We start from the raw sequence: 11,207 nt of genomic DNA, 5'->3' as shown, positions 1-11,207 counted from the left end.
CACATTAATTCTCCGTTAAATTTTTAAAAGTCGACAACTCCATAGCGAAACGCGGAGATGCACATATATTATTAATTTTAAATAACATTTAAATCTTTCACGGGTTATACCTTTTAGTTCGACTCGAGTTGCGCTTCAACAACATCATCGTTAGCCACAAATTTTTTTTTACAAAATAAACGCAATAAAATACATTAAAAAACGAAGCTTTAGCGCGAAGCGAAACACTCGTTAATAATTAAAAGTGCAATGGAGGAATTAGGCACATTGGAAAATAAGCCTATCAGGCCCATTAGTATTGAGACAGTTGGACCGTACGGGTTTACCTAAATTAGAGACGAACCTGTATATTATTTTTTTATTTTTCATCATTTGATCGATCGATCGATACACTCTATGAAATAAGCCTCCATCTCTCTCTTTCCATTTGTATTCCAAAAAACTTCGATTTCTCCTCCTCCTCCAATCACAACAAAAGTCCCTCAGAAAACATCGCCCTTTCTTTATATTTTTCTATCACTACTACCTTCTTCTTCTTAATTATTTTTCTCTCTTGTTACAAGAAATCATAAATCATAATGGCTCAAGTAGTTGCTACTAAATTGCTTCACAATTCATTTATTACCAATGGATCTCTTAAACACAAGATTCAAAACATCAAGCTTTCTACTACTAGTTTCGCTTCAACTGCTCCACGTGTTGCTACCGTCATCACCAACGCAAATACACCTGCCAACCTTCAGTTTGTTCCCGTCACACCTCAAGACACACCTAAGGTCATTTCACTCCTAATTTATTTCACCTTTTTTTAGTCTGATTTGAGTGATTCGATTTTAGGTTTTGAAAATGAGGAGAATGTGGAGCTAACAACATTTCATGTTTCGTCTCAATTAGGTTAAAAATGATGGATTGATAATGCAAATTGAAATTTGAAATCTTTGTAATTTATTTTTGTTCTGTTTTTTTGTGTGATATTTATGAGTTTCGTGCGATACTTAAACGTTTTTGTGGGACTTTTTTTTTTTTTTTTTTTTTAAATTACTGTAATAATTTATGAAACGAGTTTCAGTTTTATGCAATTGTTAACAGGTAGACGAATTCTGTAGTGTTATATGTATTCACTTAGGACTAACTTATTTAACCTTTTTAATTTTTTTTTTTTTTTTTAGTTTGATTCGATTGATTCGATTTTAGGTTTTGAATGAGGAGAATGTGGAACTAACAACATCTTACGTTACATGTGTGCTAGTTTATAATAGATGGATTCATTATGCAAATATTAAAATCTGAAGTCTAAAGTGTTTTTTTTTTCTTTCAGTTTTGCGTTATATGTATGGGTTTCGTGCGATATTTTTCTGTTTTTGTGGGATTTTTCTTATGATTTGTGCGATGATTTTCAATTTTGAGCAATCGTTAAGACCATGAGTTGATGGTTTTTAGCGGTGATGACCTAAAAGTAAATTCCAACTTATTGAAAAAAAATTCCATTAAGACGTCTCTTATTTAATAAGTAAAGAACAAATGCCTCTTTTTGACTCTTCATATTAAGTTCCATCAAAGTGACCATCGGTCAGTTGAGAAAACAACTTATTGTAAATTTGCACTTATTTATTATTATTTTTTTCTTCCATTAAGACGTATATTGTTTAATTATTTAATAGTTAAAAACAAACACCTCTCAATGACTATCTTAATGACTATGCATGTTAAGTTCCATACTGTTAATTTCATTAACTCGAAAATAAACGGGCCTACGTTTTCATAATTGTATCCGACTTACTGCGTATTGTACTATTGTTATTGTATGTGACGTAATTTTAATTGTTGTTTGTGTGTAACAAACTTGTTACTGTCTGTGTGATCAGCTAGGAGAGCAGAGTTATCAATCGGCACCTGTTCTAAAAAAGGGTGACACTTCAGTGGGCATGTGGTCGAAGCCTGTAGTTAAGCGTAAGACAAAAATCGTTTGCACAATCGGTCCTTCAACTGACACCAAGGAAATGATATGGAAATTAGCTGAGACCGGGATGAATGTCGCACGATTAAATATGTCACATGGAGATCATGCTTCTCACCAGAAAGTTATTGACCTTGTTAAAGAGTATAATGCACAACATAAAGATAATGTTATTGCCATCATGCTTGATACAAAGGCAGGTTTTCTTTATTGCTTATATTTATTTATGTTACACCTTTAAGTAAACCTTAATTGATTGTTATGATGAATTTACTTGTTGACAGGGACCTGAGGTGAGAAGTGGAGATTTGCTTCAGCCAGTTAACTTAGAAAGTGGCCAAGAGTTTACTTTCACGATTAAAAGAGGCGTTGGCACAGATGATAGTGTTAGTGTTAATTATGATGATTTTGTCAATGATGTTGAAGCTGGTGACATGCTTCTGGTTGACGGTATGCTAAAATTGAACTTCTATATCTACTTCCTAAAATTTTGTTTGAATAAACTTGCAGAAAATGAGATTGACTATAATAATCAAGATACATTGTTGAAATTGAACTTGTATCAACAATTTTTAACCAGTGTAAGGTGTTGGTTAACCTTTAGGTGGTATGATGTCACTAAAGGTGAAGTCGAAGACTGTAGATTCAGTGAAATGTGAAGTTGTGGATGGTGGAGAACTCAAGTCTCGACGTCATCTAAATGTTCGAGGAAAAAGTGCAACTCTACCTTCTATCACCGAAAAGGACTGGGATGATATAAAATTTGGCGTCGACAATCAAGTTGATTTCTATGCGGTTTCTTTTGTTAAAGATGCTGAAGTTATCCATGAGTTGAAGAGTTATCTAAAAAGTAAGCATCTTAGGATCGCCAATGGATATGATATGTACCTTATGTTCTTTGTTTCTGTTTTAACATCTTCTATTGTTACCATGTTATTACTATTGTGACAGGCTGTGGTGCAGATATTCAAGTTATCCCAAAAATTGAAAGTGCAGACTCCATTCCAAATTTGCATTCAATTATCAGTGCGTCTGATGGGGTAAATTTATTGTTTTCTACTCCATTCTAGATTTGTGGAAATTCGTGATGTGACATGATTATTTTGTCCTCAATAAGCATTTGCCTAATTGCTGTTTTGTTTCTTTTTTTCATACAGGCAATGGTTGCAAGAGGGGACCTTGGTGCAGAGTTGCCTGTCGAAGAGGTTCCATTGTTGCAGGTAACTGAATATTTTTTTTTTTCCAGGATAATATAATAGGCAGGTTGGGTAATGGTAGGTGTGACAATTTTGAGTTGTTGACCCATTCACTTATAAACGGGCCGACTCAGGTTACACTTTATTTCAAGATTTTTTCTAAATAAAAAACAGTTCCAATATTATACGGGTCAATAGTTGCTCAAAAGTATAGTATTAACCCTTAAATACCTCTTAAATCAATTTTTTTTCTTTCTCAAAATGAAAACTTTGTAATTATTTTTGACACTAATGGTCTAAATAGTAATCTCTTGAATCCAAAAGTGTTTCGGGGTTGACCTATAAAAAAGACTTTTTTTCCTCTGACTGAATAAAAAAGATTTAGGAGGTTATACCCATTTGACCAGCTTAAATATTAGCCATGTTATAGCAAAATGGGTTTAAGTTTCTCCCTTTAAGAATAGTGACCCAACACTGCTAAAACCAGCACTTGATGCAGTTATGTACTAACGGGAATCAATTTAATTGAATTGGTATGATTAGGAAGAGATAATCAGGATATGCCGTAGCATGGGCAAAGCTGTAATTGTTGCAACAAATATGCTTGAAAGCATGATTGTTCATCCTACACCTACCCGAGCAGAGGTATCCGACATCGCTATTGCCGTTAGAGAGGGGGCTGATGCCGTCATGCTATCTGGAGAAACTGCTCACGGAAAGTAATACATACAAAAAAAAAAAAAAAACATTTTTTCAGCAACCTTCATTTATTCGGTATCAAGAGTGCAATACCTGAAACTATTTCTTAATTTTTGTCTCGTATGGTTTTAGGTTTCCACTTAAAGCTGTGAATGTAATGCACACAGTTTCCTTAAGAACTGAATCAAGCATAATGAGTGGAGGGACAGCAACAAGGCCTATTCAACCATATGAGGTGGATATCAACTAATTGTTTTATCAACATTCCATTTTTTCATAATATTTATTGAAAAGTTATTTTATTTTGAATACTCATTTGATATCATTAACAGAACCATATGAGCGAAATGTTTGCATACCATGCCACGTCAATGTCCAACACTCTAGGAACATCAATCGTGGTATTCACTAGAACTAGTACTATGGCCGTCCTACTGAGCCATTATCGACCCAATGGAACTATATTTGCGTTCACAGACGAGTAAGCCTTCCAATTTATTAAAAACTCGTCTCTTAGTTAAAGATTGATTTGAATGGTTTAGATTTTTACTTTTTTTTTTCTTCCTAATTTTTGATAATTAAATTGGTAAACAGTAAAAGGGTACAACAGAAATTGGCATTGTATCAAGGAGTGTGCCCCCTCTACATGGAGTTCTCAGATGATTCTGAAGAAACATTTGCAAAAGCTCTTGATGTGTTGAAGGTGAGATCCTTTCCACTGATAAGTAATTATTGTTTTTGATTTGAACATGTTTGGTTGTGCGTTTTGAAAAAGTTGGTTCTATTACAAATTGTATTTTTTAAAATGACATAAGTTTGTGGGCTACAGAGTCATGGGATGATGAAGGAAGGGGAGCATGTAGCTCTGCTCCAGAGCGGAAGACAACCAATTTGGCGGTCTCAATCAAACCATAATATTCAGGTCAGAAAGGTATAAAACAACAGATGAAAGCTCGCTCCATGCATGCTTGCAAGCATAGTTGATTTTTGATTGATCATCTATTTACAAAAAAAAAAAAAAAAAAAAAAGGATGAATACTAAATCTTTCTCTTCATTATCATTTTTTTATACTGTTGTTTGTGCTTCATTAAAATCTTGCCCATCTGCCATTGAACTCGTCATCTTCGAATTTAAGTTGCAATTCAGTTTTCTTGAATATGTATGAGATACCAAAATTCTGGAACTTCGTTTGTGTCATCATCTGAGTTTATATGCGCATTGATATATTTATTAGTGACAAAATGCGATCTGTTTATTATTTTTATTTTCATGAAATGCAAAATATATGAAGTTAAAATGTATTTTAGAAACCTAATATCGATTGAAAATAGTTGTATTTCAGTATCAGCTTTAAGCCTTTAAGGTAACTCTAGAGTAGAGTTGACTAAAAACAATCTGTCACGCATTGCACTAACCCTACAAGTTTGTAAAGCATGTTGCTAACATCAATTGGAACTGTTTCACTATAAACATATACAAACCAATACATACAACTATTGCGATTTATATGTAATTATTTATTGACTATTTATTAATGCGTATAAGGTAGCACTATCTGATATTCTGATCATCATATCCAAAAGATCTGAAATTATACGACTGCATAAACATTAAACATAAATAATATACGAAAGTTATCAGTTTTATGATCAAACACTTCTTTTAATGGCTTCAATGTGTTATGATGCAAAATATTATTGTGATTCAATTGCTTCCGTAATGTCAACATACAGAATATATAAGACATGCTATCTAGGTCATTTAAGGCTCGCAGGCCCACTAGCAATATAAACGGGCTCGCAGGCCCAATAGTGAAAATATGTATGTAAATATAATACGTCTAACAGCCCCCCGCAGTTGGAGCGGGAGTAGAACGGACACTTAAACTGGATCTAAATTCATCAAACAAGATAGTGGGAAGTCCTTTGGTGAAGATATCGGCATACTGATATCGAGAAGGGACATGAAGAACGCGCACATGTCCCTTAGTCACAAGATCACGCACAAAGTGAATGTCAATCTCAATGTGTTTCGTCCGCTGGTGCTGAACCGGGTTCCCTGACATGTAAACTGCACTAACGTTGTCACAATACACAATACTAGCTGAAAATAACGGACAATGAAGTTCGCGGAGAAGGTTGCGTAGCCAACATGTTTCCGCGACGGCATTAGCAACCCCGCGATATTCTGCCTCTGCACTGGAGCGAGAAGGTGTCAGCTGTCGCTTCGAGGACCATGAAAGGAGGTTATTACCCAAAAATACGCAATACCCCGACGTAGAGCGACGTGTGCTGGGGCAGCCAACCCAATCAGCATCCGAGTAAGCAGTCAAGTCTGTAGTGGTAGATGCATAAAGCTGGAGGCCATGATCCAAAGTACCCTGTATATAACGTAAGATCCGCTTGAGAGCGGACAAATGCTGCTCACGAGGATCATGCATGAAAAGGCAAATCTGCTGTACTGCATAAGAAATATCCGGTCGCGTAAATGTAAGATACTGGAGAGCCCCAGCAAGGCTCCGATATAAGGTCGGATCAGCAACTGAAGGACCCGAAGTGTCCAGTTTGGAACTGGTCTCAACAGGCGTACGACACGGATGACACCCTGTCATATCAGCAAGCTCAAGAATCTCAGCTGCATATTTCTTCTGAGATAAGAACATCCCCGAAGAATTGCGTGTAACAGAAATACCCAAAAAATAATTAAGTGGACCCAGGTCGGTCATAGAGAACTCGCGATGTAAAGAGGTGATGACCCGCTGGAGAAATGTATCGGACGATGCTGTCAAAACAATATCATCAACATAAAGTAGCAAATAAGCAGTATCAGTCCCCTGTCTATATATAAACAAAGAAGTGTCGCATCGACTCTGCTGAAAGCCAACACTCTGAGCATAACTAGCAAATCGCTGGTACCAAGCACAGGGTGCCTGCTTCAATCCGTAAAGGGATTTCTGCAGAAGACAAACATGGTCGGGTCGTGAAGTATCACGAAAACCTGGGGGCTGATGCATATATACGGTCTCAGTAAGATGACCGTGAAGAAAAGCATTCTTGACATCGAGCTGGTGAACTGGCCAATGTCGAGAAATAGCTAAGCTGAGAACAGTCCGGATGGTAGCGGGCTTAACAACCGGGCTAAAAGTCTCGTCGCAGTCAATACCCACCTGCTGACTGCGACCGTTGGCTACAAGTCTAGCCTTATACCTGCTGAGGGTCCCATCTGCATTAAAATTGTGCTTAAAGAGCCACATGGAGCGAACTATGTTCGTGTTCGATAGGCGAGGCACAAGTGTCCAAGTACTATTTTTAATTAAAGCATTATACTCTTCAGTCATAGCGTGTTGCCAATTAGGGTCACGGAAGGCTTGCGGGTATGATGTGGGGATAGGTGAAATGGTGGAGACATGTAGGTTAAGGCGTTGGACAGGTTTGGTAGTGCCAACGCGATGTCGTGTAACCATAGGGTGAGTAGATGTGGTGTTGGGTGGAGGCGGTTGCGGATTGGGTGGTGGAGGAGGAGGAGAGTGAAATGTCCCGTTCTTATTGATTAAAAACGTTCCATATTAATTGATTTCGTTGCGAGGTTTTGACCTCTATATGAGACGTTTTTCAAAGACTGCATTCATTTTTAAAACAAACCATAACCTTTATTTCATAAATAAAGGTTTAAAAAGCTTTACGTAGATTATCAAATAATGATAATCTAAAATATCCTGTTTACACACGACCATTACATAATGGTTTACAATACAAATATGTTACATCGAAATCAGTTTCTTGAATGCAGTGTTTACACAATATCATACAAACATGGACTCCAAATCTTGTCCTTATTTTAGTATGCAACAACGGAAGCTCTTAGTAATCACCTGAGAATAAACATGCTTTAAACATCAACAAAAATGTTGGTGAGTTATAGGTTTAACCTATATATATCAAATCGTAATAATAGACCACAAGATTTCATATTTCAATACACATCCCATACATAGAGATAAAAATTATTCATATGGTGAACACCTGGTAACCGACATTAACAAGATGCATATATAAGAATATCCCCATCATTCCGGGACACCCTTCGGATATGATATAAATTTCGAAGTACTAAAGCATCCGGTACTTTGGATGGGGTTTGTTAGGCCCAATAGATCTATCTTTAGGATTCGCGTCAATTAGGGTGTCTGTTCCCTAATTCTTAGATTACCAGACTTAATAAAAAGGGGCATATTCGGTTTAATAATCCAACCATAGAATGTAGTTTCACGTACTTGTGTCTATTTTGTAAATCATTTATAAAACCTGCATGTATTCTCATCCCAAAAATATTAGATTTTAAAAGTGGGACTATAACTCACTTTCACAGATTTTTACTTCGTCGGGAAGTAAGACTTGGCCACTGGTTGATTCACGAACCTATAACAATATATACATATATATCAAAGTATGTTCAAAATATATTTACAACACTTTTAATATATTTTGATGTTTTAAGTTTATTAAGTCAGCTGTCCTCGTTAGTAACCTACAACTAGTTGTCCACAGTTAGATGTACAAAAATAAATCGATAAATATTATCTTGAATCAATCCACGACCCAGTGTATACGTATCTCAGTATTGATCACAACTCAAACTATTAAGAGTAGCCGGTGCCATTTTCTTCAAAATAGTCAAATGGAACAAGTTAATCATACAGAATATTAAGAGTAGTTAATAGTATTTCGTAGCATAATATGAACTCATTTATAAAAGCTTTTTCTTCATATTAGCGTTTTATAAGTTTAAATTCGGGTAGTACCTACCCGTTAAGTTCATACTTAGTAGCTAATATACAATTCAACTACTACAATTCTATATGAAAAACTGATTATAATAATATTTCGCGTTCAAACTTTTACACAATATTTTACAAACTTACAATACTGCTTATTTTACATATAGCATGAAATATAGCACACAATAAATTTGATACAAGATGGTTGTGAAGATAATTCTAGCTAGTACACAAGTCGTTCAGCAAAGGCAATAAAGACACGTAATTCATACGTCCAGAAACAAGTCATGCATTCTGGTTTTACTAGGATTACTTCCCATCCTTGGTCTTGTGGAACATAACCGTTATGGCCGTTGATAAGACAGCGTGTTGTAACGTCGTCAAAGGGACGAGGGTTACGTATTGTCCAACAGTCCCGTAACAATATAAAAACCTCATTTCTTACCCCAATTACTGACTCCGTCACTTGTGAGAACGTTTTGTTTAATAGTTGTAGCCCGATGTTCTTGTTCTCACTTTGGTGAGAAGCGAACATTACTAATCCGTAAGCATAACATGCTTCTTTATGTTGCATGTTAGCCGCTTTTTCTAAATCACGAAGTCCAATATTCGGATATATTGAGTCAAAATAATTTCTTAACCCATTGCGTAAAATAGCATTTGGGTTCCCCGCAATATATGCGTCAAAGTAAACACATCGTAACTTATGGATTTCCCAATGTGATATCCCCCATCTTTCGAACGAAAGCCTTTTATAAACCAAGGCATTCTTGGAACGTTCTTCGAATGTCTTACAAACTGATCTCGCCTTAAATAGTTGTGCCGAAGAATTATGACCGACTCTAGACAAGATTTCATCAATCATGTCTCCGGGTAGGTCTCTTAAAATATTGGGTTGTCTATCCATTTTGTGTTTTTATACTGTAAAATAGACAAGAGTTAGATTCTTAAAAATAAATACTTATTAATACAAGCAATTTTTACATATATCATAAAGCATAAGCACACTATATTACATATATTACACCACACGAATACAACTATCTTATTCCGACTCGCTTGTTTCTTCTTCTTCGGTTTTGGTTCGTTTTGCCAAGTTTCTAGGGATATATGATGTTCCCCTAATACGAGCCGTCGTTTTCCACATTGGTTTAGAAAAACCTGGTGGTTTAGAGGTTCCCGGGTCATTGTTACAACTTAAGGACTTCGGGGGTTGACGATACATATAAAGTTCATCGGGGTTGGAATTAGATTTCTCTATTTTTATGCCCTTTCCCTTATTATTTTCTTTTGCCTTTTTAAATTCAGTTGGGGTAATTTCTATAACATCATCGGAATTCTCGTCGGAATCCGATTCATCGGAGAATTGGTAATCCTCCCAATATTTTGCTTCCTTGGCGGAAACACCATTGACCATAATTAACCTTGGTCGGTTGGTTGAGGATTTTATTTTACTTAACCGTTTTATTATTTCCCCCACCGGTTCTATTTCTTCATCCGGTTCCGATTCTTCTTCCGGTTCCGATTCTTCTTCCGGTTCCGACTCTTCTTCCGGTTCCTCTTCGGGAACTTGTGAATCAGTCCACGAATCATTCCAATTTACATTTGACTCTTCATTATTATTAGGTGAGTCAATGGGACTTGTTCTAGAGGTAAACATCTATCACATAATATCAAACGCGTTAAGAGATTAATATATCACATAATATTCACATGTGAAAAATATATAGTTTTCAACAAACTTTGTTAAGCAATCATTTTTCAAGTAAACAAGGTCGAAGTCCAGACTCACTAATGCATCCTAACAAACTCGATAAGACACACTAATGCAAAATTCTGGTTCTCTAAGACCAACGCTCGGATACCAACTGAAATGTCCCGTTCTTATTGATTAAAAACGTTCCATACTAATTGATTTCGTTGCGAGGTTTTGACCTCTATATGAGACGTTTTTCAAAGACTGCATTCATTTTTAAAACAAACCATAACCTTTATTTCATAAATAAAGGTTTAAAAAGCTTTATGTAGATTATCAAATAATGATAATCTAAAATATCATGTTTACACACGACCATTACATAATGGTTTACAATACAAATATGTTACATCGAAATCAGTTTCTTGAATGCAGTGTTTACACAATATCATACAAACATGGACTCCAAATCTTGTCCTTATTTTAGTATGCAACAACGGAAGCTCTTAGTAATCACCTGAGAATAAACATGTTTTAAACATCAACAAAAATGTTGGTGAGTTATAGGTTTAACCTATATATATCAAATCGTAATAATAGACCACAAGATTTCATATTTCAATACACATCCCATACATAGAGATAAAAATCATTCATATGGTGAACACCTGGTAACCGACATTAACAAGATGCATATATAAGAATATCCCCATCATTCCGGGACACCCTTCGGATATGATATAAATTTCGAAGTACTAAAGCATCCGGTACTTTGGATGGGGTTTGTTAGGCCCAATAGATCTATCTTTAGGATTCGCGTCAATTAGGGTGTCTGTTCCCTAATTCTTAGATTACCAGACTTAATAAAAAGGGGCATATTC

General features: G+C 35.7%; 1 protein-coding gene across 1 annotated transcript; it reads left to right on the top strand.

Annotated features, from left to right (window-relative positions):
• Positions 1-515: 515 nt before the first annotated feature.
• On the top strand, positions 516-5,052 carry LOC139861713 (pyruvate kinase isozyme G, chloroplastic-like). The gene is made up of 11 exons (XM_071850212.1): positions 516-776; positions 1,866-2,153; positions 2,242-2,407; positions 2,562-2,807; positions 2,909-2,997; positions 3,115-3,177; positions 3,697-3,872; positions 3,985-4,087; positions 4,185-4,333; positions 4,447-4,555; positions 4,682-5,052. The coding sequence occupies exons 1-11, from the start codon at positions 579-581 to the stop codon at positions 4,787-4,789; spliced, it is 1,695 nt and encodes a 564-aa protein (XP_071706313.1). The 5' UTR covers positions 516-578; the 3' UTR covers positions 4,790-5,052.
• Positions 5,053-11,207: the final 6,155 nt, after the last annotated feature.

Source organism: Rutidosis leptorrhynchoides, chromosome 8, assembly GCF_046630445.1.
Source record: "Rutidosis leptorrhynchoides isolate AG116_Rl617_1_P2 chromosome 8, CSIRO_AGI_Rlap_v1, whole genome shotgun sequence".
NCBI lineage: Eukaryota > Viridiplantae > Streptophyta > Magnoliopsida > Asterales > Asteraceae > Rutidosis > Rutidosis leptorrhynchoides.
The sequence above is the reverse complement of the archived record's forward strand: the minus strand, read 5'-3'. Positions and strand labels throughout refer to the sequence as shown.